The 25800-nt window shown below is 41.7% G+C and overlaps 1 protein-coding gene across 1 annotated transcript; it reads left to right on the top strand.

Annotated features, from left to right (window-relative positions):
• Window positions 1-2998: 2998 nt before the first annotated feature.
• On the top strand, window positions 2999-19941 carry LOC111647467 (uncharacterized). Its single transcript, XM_087171396.1, has 33 exons — window positions 2999-3122; window positions 5973-6176; window positions 6663-6863; window positions 6968-6988; window positions 7181-7342; window positions 8730-8819; window positions 8997-9080; window positions 9165-9479; window positions 9778-9852; window positions 9967-10014; window positions 10151-10213; window positions 10303-10350; window positions 10511-10573; window positions 10658-10702; window positions 10848-11174; window positions 11367-11402; window positions 11506-11877; window positions 12075-12107; window positions 12213-12536; window positions 12659-12688; window positions 12927-13145; window positions 13446-13478; window positions 13869-14084; window positions 14202-14240; window positions 14336-14374; window positions 14534-14578; window positions 15293-15421; window positions 15524-15571; window positions 17342-17362; window positions 18677-18925; window positions 19091-19359; window positions 19441-19479; window positions 19726-19941. Exons 1-33 carry the CDS (start codon window positions 3047-3049, stop codon window positions 19939-19941), a joined length of 4179 nt encoding a protein of 1392 aa, XP_087027522.1. The 5' UTR covers window positions 2999-3046.
• Window positions 19942-25800: the final 5859 nt, after the last annotated feature.

Below are 25800 nucleotides of genomic sequence, written 5' to 3' on the forward strand. Positions count from 1 at the left end.
GTTTGATAGCAAAGATAATAAGAATAATAATTCACTTAAGCTTTCTTTCCAGACTTTGAACCAAAGTTAAACCAGAAGAGGCAGAAATATTTAGGTGTATGTGCATATTCTCACTCTGGAAACATTTTTGCTGTCTTACTCTTCTATGTCATTACTGTTGGTTTTTTTGAAAGCTGAAATGTTTTTGGTTTGTCACGGTTTCCAACATCCTCGAACAACCCTAACTCGGGGTCAGAGGACGCTCGGGAGCATGGCAGCACGCATTTGAACGTATGTGGGACGGTGCCCCGTCCACCACAGGATTCATAAGCTCAAGTTTTCAGTTTTACAGTCTCCGTCTCAACAGACTCGCATGGCCTCGATTGTTGGGCAGAGACCCACATAAACATTGGGGCAGCATGCAAACCCCACACAGGGAAAACAAAAACAACAACTCCTGGCTGAGTTAATGTCCTCTTTGTGTTTACATGTGAAGGTGTGGGTGTAATTATGTCACCGTGGAGGATGTAACTGGAGTGGAAACTCGTGCTCAGAATGAATAAACAGTTTTTTCATTGTACAAAACTAACTCTCATTGTTTCCACTGGTGGAGGCTCTTTCAAACGTCTGTCACTTTCATTCTACGGTCAGTCTCAGGTGTCAGACTGAGGGAATGGTTGCAGATTTTAACATCCCCTTGCAAGGAAATCAGTTCATCTTCTAAAAGTTTGAAATTTGAAATGTTACAAAAGTTGAGCGCCGCACTGATGATACCGGAGGAAGACGGTAACTTCATTCTGAAGGCAGGGAATTTCAAATAATCATAAAGGTTTTATGTAAAACAAATATCTGCAAAAATGACATGTGGCCAATCCAACTAGCATGGATTATAAATTGTGGTCATATAAATTTTAAATCATTGCGAATTATCTGACAAATCATCCTGTTGTCTGTATCTTTTTTTCATTATTATTTTTTAAGTCTGGACTTCACATCTGTGTTAATGACAACAAGGCTAAAAAATGCATATGTTTTCTTAGCATATAGTTTTCATTTCACCCTTCATTCTTCAAGCTTTGTGCACCAGTATTATTTCACTGCATAACTATGTAGTTCCATCAAATCTGAACACAAAGCATACCAGATCTGAAAAACCAAGCAAGCAATAAAACTACACTTTCAGACCAATTATGGGTGCTCAGGTAGCACCGCCTCTCTCCTTTCTCCGTAAAACACACACACACACAAATGTACATATACAGCTATGCGGTGCAAGCACACACTCGTGCAGAAATAAAAATATACAATCCACTTGTTTACTAATTGAGCCATTTTGGACAGAACTCAAGAGCCAAAGGTTTCTACATGATCACATCTCAGAAACATCTGCCACGTTCCAGACTGGTGTAACTCACATTAGCCTCTGCTGCTGGTTCATACAATCATTTGTGATAAAGTATGATTTCAACTTTTCATCCCATGGCCGAGGTAGAAGTCACTGTACGAGACGGAAAACTGCACAGAAAGCAAGTTCTCGCCCCAGGTGGCCATGCGCCCTGGGTCATAGGGCTACAGGGGGGCAGGATTTTATACAAAGAACTGATACTCATGTCCTCCCTCCCAGAGGTGCGTCAAATGGTTTAAAGTCCACTTATCAAGTGTGAAGCTACGTTTTTCTGCCAAATGATGAACTCTGTGTATCAAGTGTTTCTCCCATCCACAGTCTCTAAGTGTCTAAGTGCCACTAGCTCATTTACTTCATCTGTTTCCAGGCCCATTATCAATATACAAAGACAATGTTTTTAAGAATTTTGGCCCTCAGGAGCTGGGACAGGACTAGCCAGCCCAAACATGGAGAAAAACCTCAGCAAAAGCAGTTGTCAAAATAAAAACACTGAATGTTCGCAGGTATGCTGACTGGTGCGACTCTACGGCAGCTGGGGCTCTTGGTACTGAGCAAAAACGCAAAGCTTTGTGGATAAAAGTCCGCTCGTCCAGAGGCGATTCACTGGGTAAATGACATCTCTGATAACATGATGTGACTTTTTATGAAGAGATAACCATCACATGGCTGCTCTAATCCTAACTTTTACATTCCTTTTCTGCTTTTTTGTTCTTTCTTTTTTTTTCCTCCTTACTTCGCTCTCCTGTCTTTTTCTATACTTTGTTGTAACTCCTCAGTGTTTTCCCTCCTCTCAAACATTTGTCTCACTCATGCAGAAGATGCTATGATCTGACTTCAAGGTCACAGGGATTCACCTGTTTCAGGTTCTTTTATTCCACCAATCTATGAAAAGCTTGAAGAGAGAATGGTTTTCATTGCATTCACTGACACAACTTCATTTTTTTTTTTTTGGAAACAAGCTGTACCTCCACCCCCCTTTGTGCACACGAGTGTTTATGTCTCCATCAATCATCCATATTTATAGTTTACAACATTTATGATATCATTTTTAGTCATGCATTTCATCTGTTAAAGCTACATTTCATAGATGGATCCCAAAGATTCATGATATAGGTCTGGGTGAGTCACTATAGCTGGTGTTTTCCTTCAGCTTCAACATGACACTGTTTGGAAATCCATAAGGAAACTCCTGGCACAGTTCCCTTTTACTTTTTGGGGTATCTGGGGAAGGAGAAAAGCAGGGACCCCCAATTTTTACAATTCACAGACTCCCTTGTCTCTCATACATGCCCCCTCTCTCTCCGTCTCTCTCTCTCTCAGCCCCAAACCCATCATTCATACTGCCTCCTTTTGGCAGTGGAGAACCAAATAAATGCAGCCTTACAGTCATTGCGGGGTGGGGGGTGGGGGGTTGGAACAACCTTGCTGGTGTAATGAGGTGATCCACTGTGCTTTCTCTCCCTCTCCCCCTCTTTTGCTTGTCTATCTTTCTCTGTGTGTCTCTTAGCCAATTACACAGTGTCCTGTCTTGCATCCTGTCCCCTTTTTTTTCTGCTCTCACTCATTTTCCCTCCTTCTTTCTAAAGGCCTTGTTGAGCCCCGATAGGCTTGCTGGGGATAAAACCTGGAGCCTGGGAGAGGAGAAGGACATTTTGGAGCGAGATGGCGAGAGGAACGGTGGCAACATACCTACATGGAGTCCTGCTCCTGGCTCTGTGGAAACCATCACTGCAAGGAGGTGGGTCCCCTTTTACTGCATGTGTGCAGCGCTCAGCAGTGCAGCACCTGTGGATCAGGTGTCACATTAAGTTTATGTAGCAGTTTTAGCAGAGGAGGGGTGCATTAAATCAGGTCCTGTTTTCTTTACTGGTAGTTCAGTACATTTTGTATTTCTCTCTGTGACTATGGGAGCTGCAGCAACTATGATATAATGATAGTGAGGTTGTCTAAGATTCGAGTAAAAAATGGCTGCTTCAGATTATTGATGATAATAAGAAAAATCCCTGCAGATTTTTTTCTGTAATGCACACTGCAAGACATTTGCAAAAATCGTACAGAGTTGAATTTATTTGTTGTTTTTTTTGTTTTGTTATTTTTGCAGTATCATAAGTAGCTTTCATAGACATCATCATAACTATTTCTGCAGCAGCATTTTGTCTTGAAGTCTGTGAAGAAGTTATGAATGTATGTAAAATCTGAATCAAAGGTCAATCTCATGTCCAGTCTTGCTGTCATATTAAGAATCTGACTGTGGAGGATGATGGACCGAGCTTGTGCTGGACAGGCTTTATCTCTTTCTTGGTTATAAATAAAACTTGCCTCGGGTGATATTTCATGTTGAATGATTTCTACAATCTTGTTGCTGTAACTTTCCACACAATTTTACAGATAACTAAATAGCACTAAATTTCAAGATTTTAATCTGGATGAACTGTGAAAGTACTTTAGTGTATGAACATGTTAAATAATGGTGACGATCCTTAGACAAACCACAGTACAATAACACTGCTTGTTTTATGTGACTTTCCAAAGCCCAGGTGTATTTTTCATTTCAGCTCTTCCTCCTCTTGAGGCATGATGTCTGGACAGCAGGGTTATAGTTAAAGCTTTTAATAAGGTTCTGCACCTCATTAAAAGCTTTAACTATTACCATGTGCTGGCTGATGTGATGAGATCCCCCTCATGCTCCTCCTTGTCTTGATAGAGGAGAGCACAGGTGGTTTATAAGTATATACAAGGTCAGGCTGAACCACTACACACTCAACACGGAGTAAGGAGACTTGTTATTGGTTGTTTAGTTTCTGTGTTTTGGTTTTACTCAAGTGGGCCAGATGAATATTTGTACTGACGTTTCTACACTTTGAACAGTCAGCTTCAATCAGAAGCAAACGGCAAAGTATACTGATGGTAACAGCAATGGTCAGACTGTGTGATGAAAACAGTTCAGTTTTAGATGCAAAGTGCTTTAATTAGAGGAGGCAGTATAGAGCTGACAGGAGATGAGGGGAAAGAGAGAAGGATGATATGGACAAAGGTCTCCGGCTGGACTAAAACTTAGAACGTTGCAATGACAAGTTCAGCCACCAGGATGTATATTGCGACTTTTTCTAAGTCTTCATAACATATTCACCTGCTCATTTTAAATTCATTTATCAATATTAAAAACAGCACCTTCAACAAGATAAAGAGTCTACAGCCATGCTAGCAGCTCTGTGACGCTGTACTGCTGATTGAAATAGAGAACCAAAGTATTGAACAAATTTAGATTGTGACCTAAAGTCAGGGAATCACTAAACTTTACTAAAACCATGAATGTTGGCACCAAATTGAACGATAATTCATTCAACAGTTGTTAACACATTTCAGCCGCATCGCTTGGCAACCAATGAATGTCTATATTAAAGTTTGTGCCAATCCATGTAGTATGTGTTGAGGTATTTTGCAAGAAAAATTAAAAATTTAAAAGAAAAGAAAGATTTTGACCTGGTGGTAGAAGAAAAGCCAGGAGATCACCAAAGTCAATTCTCTGGGGATCATTAATGTCTGCACAAAATTTCATGGCAATCCTTCCATCAGGGTGGAGATATGTGAACTGATCGTCCATGTTGTGGCTAAAAATATTAATAGTTACAGTATGATATTTGGAGTAGAGTAATAAAATGAGGCAAACATTACTAATTCAGTGATGAGATATTTATGTCACCGTAGAAAAACCATGGACAATCTTTACATGTCAAATGAAAAAATATCTCCTTTATTTGAATTCCCTGCTGAAGCCCAACTGCCCATCTCTGGTGTATATGAGGGTAAAGTTTTACCTGTGCATTGTTTCAGATTCCTCCCAAAACAACAAAAGCTTTTGGAGGAGGAGGCTTCTGAGCTGCAGATTCATCGGGCAGAGCTCAGTGACTGAACAGTGAAGTTATTTACTGTGTGCTGTTAATGTGCTGTACATGGCATTACTGTGAGATCAGAAACTTGCATTCTTTAGGAATCCCTACAGACCTCTTCTATCACATCTGGACTGCGGGATCTTAAAACTTTCCTTTTATAGTTGTTCGCTCTCCATGCTTCTATTTCGGGCCGTCGTGATTTGTGAAACAGAACATAGGTGCAGAAAAGTGTGAGAATTATGACCAAAGCAGCATGCCTTTTGGATGAAGTGGTGTTTGTTATCAACTACAGAGAAACTCAGAGAGCACAGAGGTGATAATCACTATCTGCTTGTGTGGCAACTGATCGCATTTGTTAAATGAAACTCTTGTTATTGAGATAAATTAAATGGGTTTTATTAAGTGCTGGCAAAAAGGAGAAAATTATGCCTCATTAGCCCTGACTTATGACTCATAAATTCCACAAAATCTGTCATCTGTTAGGAGTCCACAACAATGAAAACAATGTTCATGTGACCATGCACCACTTTTTATGCTCTTATAAAAAGAACAGTGTTAATTAGTTTTATTAGTAACAATGACAATAAATTATAAAAATAATAATCAAACTTTTTACTGGAACACAGTTGCAGAAAAAATAATTGAACTTGAAACAATTAAAAAATCATACTGACATTGGTGTTGATGTGTATCAGGTGTTTACATACCTGCTGGTGCTGGTGGAGGAGCAGGAGCTGGCATAGGAGCCGGTGCAGGACCTGGAACCGGATTTGGACCAGGTGGGGCTGGAACAGGATTTGGACCTGGAGGAGCAGGGACTGGATTTCAGCCTGGTGGAGGAACTGGGCCAGGAGGAGCTGGTGCTGGTCTGGGAGGTTATGGACCAAGAGCTGGTGGAGGTGGATGTCATGTTTCATTTTATAACAGTGATTACGACTGCAGTTTGAAGTTATACAGTGAATATGAGGAGTGACATGTTTAACTGTTTGTTAGGAGACACTGAGTCATTTTACTATAACTAACGTACTGGCATCGGTTTTCAGATGCAGCTGTGGTCATAAAAAATGATACTTAAACAGTTAAGATTGTGTCATCACTTATACAACCACCATACTTAAAATTCTCAATATGTTTTGTTTAAATGATGTCAGTTACTGGAGGAGCTCCAGGTTATAAGTGAGGCAAAACAGAAGGTGTGTTTTTTTAGTGTCTCACACATAATAAATACTTCATGTTAATTTCAACCACATGAAACAAATCTGGCTAAAATTGTGTGTACAATGTGTTGCTGCTCTCAATCAATGACGGGTTTGTCTCCATCATGTGCGTATGTGTATTAGCGCATGTTTTACAACTCACATTGTCCCGGTGACTGTATTCCTCAGGGGGCTATGGTGGACTAGGACCGGGAGGAGTTGGTCCAGGAGGAGTCGGACCTGGAGGAGTTGGACCTGGAGGCGTTGGACCGGGAGGAGTCGGACCTGGAGGCGTCGGACCGGGAGGAGTCGGACCGGGAGGTTTTAGGCCCAGCACCTTTGGTCCAGGCAGTGGTGGACTGGGAGTCGGACCTGGAGGTGTTGGGGCTGGTAAGACAAATATGGCTGGTTGACGTATCGATGATCTGTTTCCTCCACCATGTATAGAACTTTCTATTATGCTATTGTTGATTTAATTTGCTTTCTTCTTACAGGTGGAAAGCCTCCAAAAACAGGTAAGACTTTCAGGCCTGGGTGTTGCTAGAGCTCCGATTGTGCTTTGTAGAATGTCATGAACTTTATGGAAAATGGTCACATGTTTATATGAGATGTGTAGGAACAAACCTAGAGACCATAACAGTGGCTCTAACTTCTTAAAACAGTAAAAGTATATCTGATTTCTTTGGTATCTTATTTGTCTCTTGGAGGTGGTTATGGCGGTACTGGAGGAGTAACTGGAGGACAAGGAGCTGGAGGTGTAGGAGGAGGACTAGGCGGAGTTGGGTCAGGTGGTTTTGGACCAGGAGGTGTCGGGTCTGGAGGCTACGGAACTGGGCCTGGAGGAGTTGGTCCAGGCAGCCAAGGCACAGGCATGAACTTTCATTTCTTGGAAGGAATAATTAAGTAAATAATAAGTTTTTCTTGTGGCCAGGAGCTGGTGGAAAGTAACAATCAGATGACAGTAAAAATTTCACACCTAGGTTTTGAAAGGAGCAATGCAATTAATTATTTTATCTTAAAGCATGGAGGTCTTTTCTACATTAAAGAGACGTAGCATGATATCATTTTGAATGGTTTCTGTTAATATTTATACCGACAGTGTCTGATAGCCTTTGTAATTACAGTCTTATCAGTGAGAACAGATTGGAATCCCACATGTCATAAACCCAAACTTCTTCATGCACACATGGATCAGTGGTCAGCCCCTGTACTGTAAATATTGTTCCTCTGGTAAATTCAGTGCAGCACGATAAGGTTTGCATACATGTACCATTATTTCATTTCCTCATTACCTCAAAGTTATACGCTATTCTTGAGGGGCCACCCACCCTCACACGCACACATACAGTAATGCACACATACAGTGATAACGGCTAATGCATCAGGCATGGCAGGTCCCAGATAAAGGACGGAAGTCATCACGTCAGTCAGAAAGACTGCTTTGCTTTGGAATTTCTGGCCTCTTTTTTTTTTTCGTGCCCCATACATGCGAGTTGCCGATGCAGGATAAGGAATGTCGGTGATAATATCCAAGCCATTCTTAGGGGTTAAGCCTTGGCTTTGCAGCACCTTTTGAATTCCTCCCATTATGTCGGTGCTTAGAAAATGGGTCAGTGTAAGTACAGGAAACGGACTCATATGTAAAACTTTCCAGAAAAATAAGACACAAACACCCTGGTCCACCTGAGCAAGCAATGGGAGGCATGCAATTATAAACACTGTGCTGTAGTTTCCTAAAATACACAAAACCAATTCAAGACAAAACTATTACATGAATACAGTGACCTAAAGCTGCTTATAATTAGATTTTATTTGAGAGACAAAAATAGAAAACACAACAGATATATTGTTGTTGAGAAGGTAGAAGTGACTTACTTACATGTGGATATATTTCAATATGAAGTAGCATGTGTACCTGCTCTTTTTTAACAGGGAACGCGATAATTTATCCAGTGTCTCACAGTGTTTGTTCTCAGTCATCTCCCGACACACACCTCACTAACCTCTTTGTAGCCTTGTTCAAGAGGTTTTAAAATCAAACGTGAACACTTCAAACTAGTTTTTAAAACCTTTCCGGAGAACAAGTTAATTCTTGTGAGGTTTCTTTCAGACAGCCATCATACATGTATAACGTTACAAAAGGGTGGGGTTGCACCGGGACACACTGAATTCATTAATGTGTGATGTAGTGTATTACACTCACGAGAGCAAGTATAGAAAGTACTAAGTACTGTTCCTCTTTTATCTGCTCATTAGGATATGGAGGCCTTGGGGCAGGGGGCCTTGGGACTGGCAGAGGTCAGGGAGCTGGAGGGCTTGGTGCTGGAACAGGCTACGTACCTGGAGGTCAGCGGTTTTCATTTCTCTACATCTGTTTCTTTGCACGACACCCAATAATAGGTTTAAATGTATAGGTCTGTTTCTTTGAGTGCATGAACAAATAAATGCATTAACAGGGGTTGAACTACAAGTGTAAATGGCATGAAACTATGAGATTCATGGACCAACTTTGTCCTGACCCAGGTGGCTACGGAGGTGGTTATGGACCAGGTGGTGTTGGTCAATACCCAGGAACTGGTGGAACCGGTCCCAAACCTCCTAAAACAAGTAACTATGGACTACTGTTTATTATTAACATTACACAGTTACAATGGCAATATATGACTGACTTTTTTTATTTGCTCACCTTAGGTGGCGCTGGAACATCGCTCGGAGGTTATGGGCCTGGTGGTGCTGGAGTTGGGCCTGGAGGTGCAGGGTTTGGGCCTGGCGGTGCAGGGTTTGGGCCTGGCGGTGCTGGAGTTGGGCCTGGAGGTGCAGGGTTTGGGCCTGGCGGTGCTGGAGTTGGGCCTGGTGGTGCAGGGTTTGGGCCTGGCGGTGCTGGAGTTGGGCCTGGCGGTGCAGGGTTTGGGCCTGGCGGTGCTGGAGTTGGGCCTGGCGGTGCAGGATTTGGGCCTGGCGGTGCCGGGTTTGGGCCTGGCGGTGCTGGAGTTGGGCCTGGTGGAGGTAAATAATATGATTTGCATACTATACCATATACAACATACACACAGATGTATTCTACAATACAGAAAAAGATTCCTATAAGATGCACTAAAGATTAAATGCAATTTTTTAAGCACATACATTAACATTGGATATTAAAATACTAGTCATTAAAACAATGAGATATATTCCATTTCTAGGGAAAAGCTTATTTTTTCCTATAAAGTGTTTCCTATAAATTTCAAAAAGACAACTCGAAGAATTACCAGTTGAATAAAATAAACCGTTACTCTTACTTTCATTCCTGTTTCATTTCCAGTGCTTCCACAGACTGGTACTACTGGGGGAGGACCTGGAGGGAAGAGTGGTGGTAAAGCCTCAAAACAAGTTCCAGGTAAATTCAAAAAGAAAACAGCCCATTTGTTTAGTTCAGTTCATAATTTATTATCAACCAGAAACACTGAATTTTTTTGGACAATGTTCTAAATGTTCATATGCTGTCACTCAGGAATTGGGGTGCCTGGGCTCTATCAAGGCGGATTTGTACCAGGCCAAGGTATTTTCCAAGAAAACACAGAATATATAAAATATGTATTAAACAACGGAATAGTATATAATACATTGAGAAGAATTCGGTGTGTTTACAGAAGAAGCTATAACAACCTTCCTGTCTTATCATTCTGCCTGGTTAGGTTTTGGAGGCCGTGGCGTTCTCCCTGGAGTGGCCACAGGATCTGGACTTGGGCCTCAGACTGGTGTGTTAACACATTCTATGTCACTAATGTTGGGACATCACGTCTTGAGACGTGTCTAAAGATACAAACTTTTGCCTTATTCCTTGCAGGGGCCGGAGTACTTGGTCAGGGGGGTGCTGGACCAGGAGGAGACAGCAGTAAGTGTCATAAAGCCTTAAACTGACAACCTGTGTTATATTACAGATTTTATATTAATTACATTGATCTTTAATTTAAAATAATCACAATAAATGTTATCCAAGACTGCAAATCAGTATTTCACAAGATGAGCATCTCTGTGTTTCCTTCTCACCTTAGACGGTCGCGGACAGCAACTGCCAGGGGTTTTTCGTGGTTACCCTCTTATATCACCAAAATCAGGTAAACAGCAACAGCTGTCAATGTCAAATGTAAGAGAAGACATGTATTTAGTATTTATTAATTTATTTATCCTCTCAATTACAGGGGTGGGCAAATCAAAGAATCCAGCCAAAGCTGCAGCTAAATACGGTAAAGACATGTTCGTTCAGGTCAACCTCATGTTCGACAGATGATGGATACATAATGATTTAAGGTCTTGCAAAAGAACTGGCATGAGCATCATGTGAATACTAAATACTTTATATCAACATTTTTGGAAACTTTTCTTGACCAGGTGGAGTTGGAGCTGGAGGAGGTGCAGTTGGTCAAGGAGGCGCTTTAGGGGGTGGGGCTGGAAGACTACCTGGAGGAGGGGCAGGAGTCACACCTGGATTTGGAGGCGGTGTTGGAACAGGAGTTGGACCTGGATTTGGAACAGGAGGTGGACCTGGGGCAGTACCTGGATTTGGGGGAGGAGTTGGAACAGGAGGTGGATTTGGGGCTGTACCTGGATTTGGGGGAGGAGTTGGAACAGGTGGGGGACCTGGGGCTGTACCTGGATATGGAGGCGGAGTCGGAACAGCTGGCGGCCCCGGAGGAGCCAGCGGCATACCTGGTTTAGGTAAATCTTGAGTATCACACCTTTTTCAAGTCTTTTAAGGAAGACCAGAGTGCAGGATGCAACCATCAAATAATTAATTTTTGTAATGTAATTTACCATTTCTGCAATATTTTCAATAAATACATCAACAGTGAATATAATTTTATATATTATTATAGATTGTTTATATTAAAACGTTGTGTTGTGCCATAGGTTACGGTCCTGGCTCAGCCAAAGCACGCAAATATGGTGAGAAAGACAGTTTTGTAAACTACCGCAATAACATGATGAATATGCAGTGAATGCATTCAACAACTATTGCTGAGACACACGTTGCCTTTAATCTCTCCAGGTCAGCCGGTCGGTACAGGCACTGGAACAGCTGGAGGACCAGGAGTAGGCCTCAGCACAGGAGTGGGGCCTGGGTCTGGCACTGGGACAGGTGGTGGCTATGGTTTTGGTCCAGGCGGTGCAGGCACTGGTGCAGTTGGAGGCCTTGGAGGTGGAGGACCAGGAGGAGGAGTTGGCCTTGGCACAGGTGTGGGACCTGGCTCTGGGGTTGGTTTTGGTCCAGGTGGTGCTGGTACTGTCCCTGGAGGAGCTGGTTATGGGCCAGGTAGAACTGGATATGGGCCAGGTAGAACTGGATATGGGCCAGGTGGGACTGGATATGGGCCAGGTGGCACTGGAGCTGGATTAGGAGGAGCAGGAACAGGACCTGGAGGTAACTATGAATCAGCAGATTTAGGGTTTTAGAAAATACAGCCTATAATTACTCAACAGCAGCAGCTTAAGATAGAAGACACTTTTAACATAAATAGCTCAACATACTGTGTAATACAACTATTAAGAGCAGAGGCTTAAGATGAAGTAAACGGTAAACTGACAGACAAATGAATAATCAATATCTTTGTATTTCAGGGTATGATGCCAGTGCCAAAGCTCGTAAATACGGTAAGAACAGTTATATAATTATATACTTCATGTAACTTCACTGTTATTGTACGACTGTATTTCACAAAGAATACCAATTAAAATAGGACTGTTTTCTCCTTATAGGCATGTTGAGTGGAGCGCTTGGAGGTCCAGGAACAGGTCCTGGTGGTGTCAGGCCTGGTGGTGCTGGTACTGGTTATGGACCAGGTGGTGCTGGTACTGGTTTCGGACCAGGTGGAGTTGGAACTGGTGGCACCAGTACTGGCTATGGACCTGGCGGAGGAGTTGGACCTGGTGGTACTGGTACTGGCTATGGACCAGGAGGAGTCGGACCAGGTGGTGCTGGTACAGGTTATGGACCAGGTGGAGTTGGACCAGGTGGTACTGGTACTGGCTATGGACCTGGGGGAGGAGTCGGACCAGGTGGAGCTGGCTATGGACCTGGAGGTAGGATGAAGATTAGAATGAAAGATGAGGATATATAAATATATATATTTATATTGGACAACAGACAAATATTCTAAGAGATCCACTTGCTAATAAAGTCTTGTTGTGTCTGCATTTCACAGGTTACGCTGGTGCAAAAGCTCGCAAATATGGTAAGAAACAACTTTCCTAAAAATATTTAGAAATTTATCTGTTTTCCATCGATTGGTCTGTAAAGTAAATCTGTGATTTAATGAGATTTGACAAACAAAAATGTATTAAATGCATGTAATATCCAATTATGCATCTCAATTAAAAGAAAATGAAAACAGCCCATTGTTTGCCAGTGGAGTATTGTGTAAGTGGGATCGGATCAGTTCAAATTTTGTGATAAAACGCTGCTCTCTGCAGGTCTGCCTGGAGGTGCTGGAGGTGCTCTGGGTGCAGGAGGACTTGGTGGTGGATTTGGGCCTGGTTCTGGTCTCGGAGTAGGAGGCGGGGTCCCGGGAAGAGGTGTTGGACTCACAACTGGTGGTGGACCCGGAGCAGGATTGGGGACTGGTGTGATACCTGGTTCTGGTGTTGGAACGGGAGGTGGACCGAGTGGCTTTGGACCAGGCAGTGCTGGAGGTACAAACACAGGAAGAACATTCTCAGCTCCTCAGAAACTGTATGAAACAAACACAAACAATTCTGAACATTTTATTCATATCTACACTTGTTAATATTTAACTTTAACTCATGTGGTCATTGTTAATAAAAAAAAATTAAAGAGCTTTTACCACCAGCATACTGCAGCTACAGCAGCCATGTCAGAATAACTGGACTGAATGAATAGTGCTGGAGGTGTGCACATCACGGTATTACTGAACCCACACGTTTATACGAACTGAGTGCACATCTTTTAATTCTCTGGTGTTTCTCTCATAGGATATCCTGGGGGACCCAAGTCTCTCAAATACGGTGCGACTTATACATTATATTGTTTTTGAGATAAAACATCATATGATTATAAGAAAAACTGCAGTATGCAGTGGATAATGTTAGAAGAAAAGTTAAATCAATTTGATAGATTAGGTTAAAGCAATAATTTGTTTATTACAGGTTATGTCTTTATTATAAGACACTGCTGAGGAAGTTTTACCGACTAGTAGTTATAACGTAAAATCTGACATATACTGTATATCTCTCCATAAGCAGTGACAACTCAATATTTAATAATTTTGTGCAAGAAGAACTTTGTCAGGGCAGGTGTTTTTTTTCTTAATCATCATTTTAAAAGTGAATATAATATAATATAATTATATATTTCAAGTCTTTCAAGCTACATTCCTCACCTTTTTGCTTCCTTAGGGCTCCCTGGTGGTGGCGGAGCTCCAGGATCTGGTCTAAATGGAAGATTCGGTGGCCCAGCAGCAGGTGGCTACGGCCCTGGGACTGGAGGAACACTAGGAACTGGAAGAACAGGATATGGACCTGGTGGATATGGACCTGGTGGATATGGAACTGGTACTGGTTACGGACCAGGTGGCGGCTATGGTGCAGGACCAGGGGCTGGATATGGAACAGGTTAGGGGGTGGAGGGGGGGTTTGATTTTGTCCAAGATTAATTTTGCTAAACTCAAACTAAGCAAAATCGTAACTTCCTGGAATCCCTACATTAAAAATTATTTCTGTTATTTACAGGCTATGGCGCTGGATCAAAACCTGCTAAATATGGTCTTGGTATGTCAATTGTTTTGTTACTTAAAACATGATGATATATTTTTCATCCAAATTCCAGTAAAATCCTAATTATTTTTTATATGAACCTGGTGTAGGTCAAGGTGGAGTCCTCGGAGGTGGAGTAGGACGAGGTGGTGAGTTATTTATGTATTATAAATGAGAATTTTCAAGATTGGCATAATGATGCAGATGATTTTTTTTTCTGCTGGCTGGTATTTTCCAATGATACACTCTCTGAACCCTCTTGATGGAGTTTCTGATACTTCCATCTGTTGTCTTCTGTAATCTTACAGGTGGTTATGGACTGGGAGGTTTTGGAACTGGCACTGGAGGTCCAGGTTGGTTTTCAGAGCAATCTGTAAGAACAGGCTGCTTTGTTAGTTTTTACATCGGAATCATGTTAAGAAAAATATAATCACACTTAAGTATGAACTATTCTTTCATTGACCTCTATTGACGTTTACTAGGAATTGCAGTAACAGGCACCTTGCAATACAAATGTAATGAAACAAATAATTAGGTTACATACATTAATAGAAATGCATGATATTTATATAGGAGATATAGTAATCTGTTATTCGTTTTATAGTATATACATTACAGCAGTTTGAGACTTTTTCAGAGGAGCTGCAAATATGAGTAGATATGTATGACGACAGGAGCGGTTTCAAAGTTAACAACTTATATCCCATCAGTACACTGCAGTGTGGTAAAATACTACAGCTGTCACGTTTATGTGGTTGTAAATACAGTCAGATTCTGAAATCCTTATCAAATTTTTGGGTCATACCTGTCGTACATATCATTCAGCTAAAAAGCAGAACATACCTTCTGTATACGACTCATCTGTACAATGTAATCGCTGTGTTTTGATCTTGAGTAGTCAGTAATTATACCGTGTCTTAATTGTTGTGATCCTCCGGCTACGGTACAGCCGGATCTAAAGCTGCTAAGTACGGTAAGGTGTAGTTTATCAAGTAGAACATTATATATAGTTTGAACAGAGAGAGCGGAGCTTGGATTCACCACACTCTCTCTTTTATAAACTGTAGGGCAGCCTGGTGGAGTTGTACCTGGGGCAGGGGCAGGGACCAGCACAGGAGGAGCAGGAGCAGGGACAGGCACCGGTGTTTCGGTGAATGGCACTGGCAGCGGTGCAGGGTCAACAGCTGGACCCAGAGGTAAGCTTCTGTTTCCAGGATTAAGAATACATATTTTGATAATGGTCCATTATTAATCATTATTTAGATAATCTATGTGTGATAATCTGTGTTCTGGATCAGGAGGAGGACCACGAGGCGCAGGAGGCACACCAGCTCCAACATCTGAAGGTATCTGAGCAGTGTTAGCACAAAGCAACAACAATACAAACTCAAATGGTTTCCACTACCTTTAATATAAAATGTGCTGAGCAAGGATTGAAAAGACAGTGAGCAGGAGATGAGACGATTTTTCCATTGTGTTTGATTTATTCACACACTTACCAAAAGTCCCTGTATTTGGCAGAATTTTTCTGTAGATGTTTTTGTCACACATCCCATTAATTTATTACTTGATACTACTGTATTCTGTTTTTTGTCAGCTTCCAGTATGATCATTATTTTATTATTTCACATAATTGTACTATTTTCAAATCTCAAACATTTAAATACATTGCCCTTATTCCAGGTGATGGAGGTGCTAGCAGTGCGATAGAAGGGTCTGGAAGTTCTGGAGGAGAAGGTGTGTTTAAATTTGCTGGACTCTTGAGAACCTGTCTTTTCTTACCTTGAAATCATGCACAGATTTTGTGCGGAGATGACAATTAACATTTAGGTCAGGTGTAATGATCCGATTGTTATCATAGAAGCTCCCCTGTGAACATGAAGGACATAAAAAAACCAACATCATAGCTTCGATATAGCTCTGTATATCATTCTAAAAAATAGCATACACATGTGAAAATGCTATTATATCAATACTATAAAACAGGAGGAACTGGTGTAGCTGGGAGACCAGTGGGAACAGGTGGTGATGGACAGGGTCTGAGTGGAACAGGAATCCCCATCATTGGAGCAAAACCAGGTATTTTGGTCATTCATGCTACAGAGTGATAGCAGTACTAATATATTTAGGAATGTTTTGGAAGTGATATTAGTGAAAATGTGTTCTGATGGAAGGAACTTTGCCGTCTTAAATCTCTATTTAGTCGTCTCACTGTTGTCTCAGCTGTGTTCTCTTCCCACTTTTATGTTTTTTAAATTGTCTTTATAAAACAGGACTCAATGGGACCGAAGTTCCAGGTCAGTGTTTATTTCAAAGCCAGAGCTTCTACATGTTTGTCTGTGAGCACGGTGTATTCATCCATCTCTGTCAGAGTACATCTGTGGCTGTGTCACTGTTGATACATGCGCTATGTTTCAGTCCCCTGTGCTTCTTTTGTTGCTTTGCTGTCAGTCAGCTGGAGATTCAAAAACAGATTTCAAATAAATCTGGTGGAAAGCAAAGGGACAGTGTTTGCTAGATTTAGGTGTGCACAGTGCCACCATGTGGCCATTTATAAAGCACTTCATGTTTCAACTCATTACTTCTGAACTTTTGGGTGTCAAGGAAAAATTATGTTTCCCCCCAGGATTCAGACATCTTTAAAAATAAATCCTACCACAGATAGTCTACCATTTTGGATCATTGCTAGATACTTTTTTCAGCTTTTCTCAAAGTTAAGCCAATCTTTTCTAAATTTGGTACTTGACAGATTTCTCTCTTTATCGCTGAAAAACTTACTCATTAATTTTTCGATGCCTCACTGTTAATTTGTTGCCAAATTTAGATGATTTTCAAAATACACTTTTGAAATTGAACATGGGTATATAATTTAAATTGCATCTTTTCAATATACTTGTGTTACAAAGCATTTAAACTGTAAGTTTACATTACCCTTAAAGTTCAACTCAATTAGCTCAGATGTTTGCTGAAACTTGGAGGGGCAAAGTATTTACAGTGTTTTTAGAATTAAGACGACATTTGGAGAGATACTGAACTCAAGTTCTGCATGTAACATTTAAAATCAACAAATTTACTTGTTTCTTTTGTATGTGGAATGACATGTTCTCGTCCTACAGGGTCCACAGGAGGTGTCCCTGGTAAGTTTGCATTAAGTATCCTGAACACTGATTTTACTTGAGAGAGGTTAATAGAGTTTATGATATACAGTAAACACAGAAGGATTTTGTAATAGCATGGGCATAATTTAAACATAAAATCTGGCATATCACGCTATCACAAACGCTTTTAATTTTGATGCAGATCACAATATTTCTCCACTTGAATGCTTTCACAGCTGTCACTGGTTTACCTGTGCCTGAGAGTGAGTGTTTCTGTCACACTTCCTATCACAAAACTGTCACCACAGAATACAGCATGGCAGTCTGACACTAGCTAATGACTTCAACTGGCTTCAAACATATTTAAAGAATATTCATCTTTACAAAATGTATTGCAAACTGCTTCTGACTGATAGCTAACTGAGATCATGCGTGCTTCTGTAATTACAGTTGGCGGCGGGGCTGTGACACCAAGTGGTAGGTAACCCTCCACAGACTGCTCAGTAAAGTATAAATCTTGTTCTCAGCAATTCTCTAACCATTATTTCTACTCATTTCAAACAGCTGGGACAGTTGTTGGTAAGTGGTCATATGCGGCTTACACACTTCTAAAAGATATAGGAGATGTTAGTGATGCCTGCACCTAATGTAGTGTCAGATGGAGATCACCGTCACTCTTGCATCCCTCTTCAGTTTCTATCTCTCTAAAATTAAAGTAGAGCAGGATCATGGTAAAAAGTCACTGAGATCCCATTTTTCCTTCATTCTGATGTTTGATGTGAACATTAACTGAAGCTCCTGACCTGTATCTGCATGGTTTTATGCACTGCGCTGCTGCCGCATGATTGCCTGATTGGACAACAGCATGAATAAGCAGGTGTACTTCTGCACCTCATGCCTTCCAACTATGATTCCTGCTTGTACTTCTGAGAATTTTAATTGCCGCCTCAGTTTTATATCCTCTCTGTAGAGATCTACGGCTCAAGGAAATTAAAATTTTTTTCAGGTTCTGGTGGTGATGTCTCCAGTGGGAGTCTGCCTGGAGCCAAACCTCTCAAACCACCTGGTGAATAAATTAAAATCCAGTCCACCCTTAAACAATTTTATAATTTAACTCAAGTGTCAGGAGGACTTATTTATAGTGCTTACCTACAGTATTACTAAACAGCAGATTACCAATAGGAAAACACTCATTATGTTTCAGAAGATATTATGCCATTAAGATGTAGAAAGAAAGGTGACAGAAGTTTAAACAGATTTGCAAATCACATACCTGGAACTGTACTAACCAGGTTCTAGTTTTAATCCCACGCTGAGATACAGGTATTGTGTCTTTCTGTGTCCCGTCTGCAGGTGTCCCCAGAGGTGACACACCGGGTGAAGGAGATGGAGAAGGAGGTCCTGATGGAGAGAGAGGTGGTTCAAGAGGCATAGGCGGAGGACCCGGAGGAGTAGGAGGGGGTCCAACCAGTGCAGGAGGTGCCGGAGGAGTGTCAGGTGGTGTAACAGGAGTGGGAAGAGGAGACAGTCCTGCTACTGGAACTGGAGTTGGACCAGGAGGTGCAATTGGTGGAGTAGGAGGAACACCAAAACCACCCAAAGGTGCCATTTTTGCCATCTGAATCAACACAACTGTAATCATATGAGAAAACTGTAATATAACAAAACATTTTTGAAATGTATTAATTTGTATTTTTTGAATGTAGCATATGGACCTGATGGGACTGTGGCAGGAGGCGTAAGCGGTGGACCTGGTGGAGTCGGTAGGGTGGCAGGGGGAGTTGGAGTTGGTCCTGGTGGAGTTGGAGCTGGTCCTGGTGGAGTTGGAGCTGGTCCTGGGGGAGTTGGGGCTGGTCCTGGGGGAGTTGGAGCTGGTCCTGGGGGAGTTGGAGCTGGTCCTGGGGGAGTTGGGGCTGGTCCTGGGGGAGTTGGAGCTGGTCCTGGAGGAGTTGGAAGGGGTCCTGGTGGAGCAGGCTTGGTACCTGGGGCTGGTGGGCCAGGTGGAGTCGGAGCAGGAGGCCTTAAACCTGGAAAAAGTGAGTTTCTAAAATGTCTGTGTATTCACCCCATACATTCATGTCTATCTCTGTATTACAATCATACATTATCCATCATAGGCTATGGCGCAGGTGGAGCTGGAGTTCTACCAGGTGGAGGTATGCTAATTTACACTATCTTTGCCATCTAAATTACAGAAAACACATAACTGAATCAACCTAAAATACAATGCATCTCTTTCAGGTTTACGTTACCCAACTGGAGCTAGAGTAGGACAGGGAACAGGAAAACCAGGCAAAGGTTCAACAAACTGTCAACTACAGTCATCTTCTTAATCAGGACAAATTTTGGCTTCAGCAATTAGAGGATATTTGAAACATTCAATGTTTTTATCTTTCTATCAGCATATGGAACTCTTGGAGCAGGAGGCCAGGGTGGAGTTGGACCTGGCGGTTACGGAGTTGGTCCTGGTGGCTATGGTGCCGGTCCAGGGGGTTATGGTGCAGGACCCGGAGGTTATGGGGCTGGCCCAGGTGGATATGGAGCTGGACCTGGAGGCTATGGAGGCAGAGGCGTTGTTGGTGGTCCTGGGGGAGCTGGAACTGGTCCTGGAGGTTTAGGTGGAGGTGTAGGAGGAGGAGTAGGCCCCGGTGGAGTTGGGGGTGGACTGGGAGGGTATGGTGGTGGCGTGGGCCCTGGTGGTAAGTTGACCTCTATGAAACCAATATAATAAAGCTACAATAATGAAGTTTAGTTTTATAGAAAAAGAACACAGTAATTGAAATGTCAGTTAACTGTTTTATATGCTCTGTGATGCAGGTTCAAGATATGGTACAGGTGCAGGACTGGGTACTGGCACTGGCAAACCAGCAAAAAGTATGACAAGAATTAAGATTTAGAGAAAACAGACAGATACAAACATTTATGCAAAGAACTGAAATTGATCCAATATTTGTTTTTAGGTTATGGAGCAGGAGGCGTTGCGCCTGGTGGCTATGGGACTGGACCAGGTGGAATTGGAACTGGTCCAGGAGGTTTTGGACCGAGTGGTGTTGGACCCGGTGTATATGGGCCAGGCACGGCCGGGACAGGACTGGATGGTGTCGGAACCAGGCCGGGTAGTTTTGGACCAGGTGGTATTGGCACAGGACCAGGCAGCTATGGACCTGGTGGAGCAGGGGCCATACCTGGTGTTTATACTGCTGGAGGTCAAGGACTAGGGACAAGAAAGCCACCCAAATCAGGTATAATGATCATGTATTTTCACATTAATAATATTCAATCATGTATTATGTTTTATGATATATTCAGGCTGTTCATTCCTCCTGACAGGCTATGGATCATCCTCACTGGGTGGAGGTCAAGGTGAGAAACTTATTTATTCGAACACTTAAAGAATGTACACATTACTTAGTGTCTTTGTACATGATAACAAACCATATCTAGCTAATCAATACAAAAAGAAATATGTCTTTTATGTTGGCACTTAAAACCAGGTTAGGATTATTAAAAACCTTCGGCCCTTTTGCATGTGCAGGGGCTTCACCTAGTGGAACAGGTACTGGACCTGGCAGATACGGGGCTGGTGGTTATGGGCCTGGAGGCTTCGGACCAGGTGGCGCTGGAACAGGAGGGTTTGGACCAGGTGGCGCTGGAACAGGAGGCTTCGGACCAGGTGGCGCTGGAACAGGAGGGTTTGGACCAGGTGGCGCTGGAACAGGAGGCTTCGGACCAGGTGGCGCTGGAACAGGAGGGTTTGGACCAGGTGGCGCTGGAACAGGAGGGTTTGGACCAGGTGGCGCTGGAACAGGAGGGTTTGGACCAGGTGGCGCTGGAACAGGAGGGTTTGGACCAGGTGGCGCTGGAACAGGAACAGGAACAGGAGGCTTCGGACCAGGGGGGCAAGGATTAGTAAAAAGAAAACCTAAATCTGGTGAGTGATGATCAACAAGTGAAGCATTAAAGCAGATGATATACAAATATTAATTGTACTGATGGAGACGCCCTTTGCCATCTTTTTTTTCCAGGTTACGGAGGAGCAGGGTATGGATCAGGTGAGGTTTGGGTTAGGATTGGGGACAGTAAATATTTATTTTATTTTTATTTGAGATTAATTTGAGATACATTCTTACATATATATATACATATATTACATTATTAGTATTATCATATCAGTACCATAATATATACTACTATTATTTTAATTACCTGTATTGTGCTGTTGTGACTGTGCTACTCTATGTGCCTCTGCAAATTGCCCCTCGGGGACAAATTAAGTGTTTTGAATTTAAATTTTTTTTAGAAGAGAGATCTTGCCATGGCAACTAAAAGATAGGGTTCACATAACCCCTAGTTACATAAGATCACACACCATTAATAGTAGGTGGTATTATTATTATTATTTGGTGCAACTTATTCAAATTAATGAGGATGGTTGGTATGTTAGTTTTAGCTACCCAATAAGCTGTCAACTGAGTGTAGTTCTTTGTAGCGTATGTATTAATATAGTTGTGATGTTTCCCAGCAGGAGCATTAGGAGGAGGTGCAGGAGCTGGTCCTGGTGGAGTTGGAGCTGGACCTGGAGGCTATGGCCCCGGAGGATACCGCCCAGGTGGAACTGGGGGTGCTGGACCTGGTGGTTATGGCCCCGGAGGATACGGCCCAGGTGGAACTGGGGGTGCTGGACCTGGTGGTTATGGCCCAGGAGGTGCTGGACCTGGAGGCTATGGCCCAGGAGGATATGGTCCAGGTGGAACTGGGGGTGCTGGACCTGGTGGTTATGGCCCAGGAGGTGTTGGACCTGGTGGTTATGGCCCAGGAGGTGCTGGGACTGGCCCAGGTGGCTTTAGACCTGGTGGGGCTGGTGGATATGGACCTGGTGGCCAAGCACTCGGAACAAGGAAGCCCGCTAAATCAGGTTATGGCTCGTCATTGGGTGGAACTGGCTATGGACCAGGTAAAATACTTTTTGTTACATATTAATATCTAATTAAAAGATTTTGCTAATCACTAATACCAGCAGTGCACCAACTTCATATTGTTGCTGGATATTGGCCCTAGCACTGCTAAGAGACCACTTCTTACATAACAGACCACAACATTACTGTGAGTTATGTCAAGGAGAAACTGAAAGAACCAATGTAATTAAATGACTCTATTTGTTCAAATAGCTTGATAGTTTTAAGATGGCCAACACTAAAAGTCTGAGTTGCTAACTCTAACCATACAATCATTATGTCATTCATAAGAGTACGCTGTGCTTCAGAACAACAGGAAATGAATCACAAGGTGTGAACAGCAATAAGTGGTAGCCCATAAAATGCATTTATCCTCTTATTATCTGTGTTATTTATGGTCATAAAGTCTTCGTGTAGCTGAGAACCTTGGTGATGCTGCACAAAAAACAAAAAAAAGCATTACTATGCAGTCTTTTCATACCCTAAAAAACAGTTATTGGACCAGTTATTAAGAATCTAATGGAGTTGTTCTGTAGCTGACCAACAGAGGGCAACAAGTAACTAACTATCCTACGAATCTGCATTGGCTTCAAAGGCCAGGCCAGTGCTGCCCTGTGAAGAATATGAAATTTTATATTACCAATAAAATCATAAAACTATTTGACTTTTCCATATTACACAATTGATGAGACTAAATACAATAAGCCAGAATCCTATTTTATGTAATCTAATATACCTCAACCACACCTGTGTTCCTCAGGTGGTGGAGTAGGAGGGCTTCCTGGGGCAGGAACAGGAGGTGCCACAGGTGAGTTTCTAGTTTATAAAGAAAAAATGAAGAAGAAAAGAAAATAAGAAATACTTACAACACATTACAATAATTAAAATATGAAGAGGCATCAAATTACAGTCATTCAATTTTTTACTTCAGGTGCAGCAGAGCACATACTATACAATCTACTGTTACTTTTGTAAAATTATGTAAAATGTTATATAAGTGTATCAAAAATGAAAACTTTTAACTACCAAAGCTTCTTATCGTCAATGGTTTTTAAGTGCTTGACCAGTTTCTAAATGTTTGCACCCACCGGTTCAGGCAGTGTAGCAGGAGGTTTAGGAGGAGCAGGAGGTCCTGCAGGAACAGGCCAAGGAGTGGGAGCGGGCAGCTTACCAGGTCAGTTTAAATGAAGCACTGAATAAATACAGAACAGTAATCACATAGTATACTAGCTTGCAATTTTAAGATTTGAAAATACATGCAATCACAAAATTCACACTGCACAGTAAATACCTTTTCTGCCTGCTGGTCAGTCACAGATAACTGGCATTGTAATGCAGACTGTAATGTATCCACTGTTCCAGCAGGGGGCGTTGGCCCTGGCTTTGGTGGGACAGCTGGAGGAGGCTATCCAGGTAAAACACAAACACTGCGTCACGTTTGGCATATTTTCATGTGTGTCATTGCTGAAATAACAAACAGCATACATGAGACCATTGTAAAGATTATCAGTTGTTTATCATGAGTTTCTCTTTCCTGTTATTGTTCTCTAGGATACACGGGGGCTGGGCAAAAATGTAAGAAACTTCACTGTGTCCTCTGGGAAAAGCATGCTCTAATTACTTATAACACACATACACTCACCAAACACTTTGGAACAAAATGTTAATACTGGGTAGGGTCTCCCTTTGTCTCAAAACGGCATTAATTCTTCGTGGCATGGATTCCACAAGATGTTAGAGGATGGTAAACTGTGGCCATAAAGGCATGCACATGGTCAGCAACAACACTCAGATAGGCTGTGGCATTCAAACCTTGACTGACTGTCTCTGCATAATGAGTTTAGAGGCTCTTTAATCTTAAGAACAAAGCAGAGAATTTTTGACCTCTGAATTTCTTATGTCTTGAAATTATCTTGTCAGTCAAACAAATAAAATCAAAAAGGGTGATAATTTTGAAAAATGTTTTGGGAAAATTAAGTTGTGTTTGCTTTTATAACCTCTAATTATTTTACTTTCTTGTCCTATACAGCCAAGGCACAGAAGGCAGCCAAATATGCAGCCATGCAGGCCTTACTGGGAGCTGGGGGCTACAGAGGTAAATATCATACACATTGTATTGCTTTACAGTAAGCTGTATCTATACACTGTAAGACATTGTACTCACATTTTGAGAAATCCAGTAAACTAAAAATTTCCTCATTCAGAGGCATTTCAAAACTCAATTAATACAACTGTGGGGGTTTCTGACTTTAAGTCAGTTCTGCTCGGCATTAACTAAACTCATTAGATTAAGTTTACAAATACACATATCTAGCATATGAGAACATTTCCCAAACTGCACTGCTTGGGGATTATAATTCTCAATAAAGTCTCCCTCCTTCTGGTTTAAAGAAAAGTCATATGATGACAACATTTTATATATTTGGTTATTTCCTCTGACCCTGACTATGATGAAACTATACATTTTAGAAATGATGCCTGAACACTTGGAATTCAACAAACCCCTTAGGGGAAGCTTCTTGTATAAAATCCACTACTTCTCAGAAATATGGTTTCCACAGAACTAGTATGTTTTAGACTTGCCACATAAGTGTTACAGCCGCAAATACAGGAACTACGTGAACGTGTGGCAAATGAAACCTGACCCTTTCAACTGAGATAGTGTCAAGGCGAAGTTCTTATTCGTCTTAAGTGTAACTGAACTTGTGTTGACTGAACTTAATATCTTACGTTTACTGTTACATAAACGTTACTGTTACGTTTATTATTTTACATTACATCACAACTTTAAACTATTTCTTCAGTCAAATCAGATTTTAATCTAGTAAGGAAAGGTGAGGTTTTCATGTTGAACTAGTTTAACATGTTTACAGTGTGATTTTCATCCATACAATATATGCTGTGTCAAAGTCTAATTTTCTGGTTCTGGTAATTAGGTGCTGGCTGTCAGGGCAAATACTGTGGCCGAAGGAGGAAGTGAGAGACCAACAGACAGGAAGTGACCTCATTAAAACAAGTGGTGCTACTGCATGATTCCAGATTGTAAATGTCTAAACTGCCATAGAAGCTAAAGCTTCAACACATTCCACGTTACTTTTACTTTTACTTAGATTTTTTATACGAGGGTCTCTTTCAAAAAGAGCAGTGGTTCTCAACCTGTTAGAGACGTGATTCCTTAAGACAAGGTGATGCTTCTGCTGCACGTGAAATGTGTACTTGTCATTTTCTTTGTTGGATAAATCAGTGATGGTCAAAGAATTAAAAATACACATCATTTCACACGAAGAAGCACAAGTTAAAGCAGGGGAAACATTTGTTATAATAGTCATTTTTTTCCATTGAATCACCTTGTGACTCTCTGGTGATCCTGACCACCAGGCTGAGAACCACTGAAATAAAAGATTTCTTTTCAATTATATGACCAAGCAGTCTTATAATACAGTTTTTGCTTATTGTTGTTGTGTTGAACATCATTTGTGTTCCTGTGTAAGTATCACCATAAATCCTCTGTGTGAAGACCAA

The sequence above is a fragment of the Seriola lalandi genome, unplaced genomic scaffold (assembly GCF_002814215.2).
Source record: "Seriola lalandi dorsalis isolate HSWRI2012SDOR001 ecotype SW California unplaced genomic scaffold, Sedor1 jcf7180002054995, whole genome shotgun sequence".
NCBI classification, from domain to species: Eukaryota; Metazoa; Chordata; class Actinopteri; order Carangiformes; family Carangidae; genus Seriola; species Seriola lalandi.

Bases quoted from the DNA above. Each gene is read 5' to 3' on its own strand.
- LOC111647467 (XM_087171396.1), top strand. From the start codon at position 3,047: ATGGCGAGAGGAACGGTGGCAACATACCTACATGGAGTCCTGCTCCTG. The intron at 7,343-8,729 runs GCATGAACTTTC...TCTGCTCATTAG, and splicing joins TCCAGGCAGCCAAGGCACAG to GATATGGAGGCCTTGGGGCA. The intron at 13,479-13,868 runs GTGCGACTTATA...TTGCTTCCTTAG, and splicing joins ACCCAAGTCTCTCAAATACG to GGCTCCCTGGTGGTGGCGGA.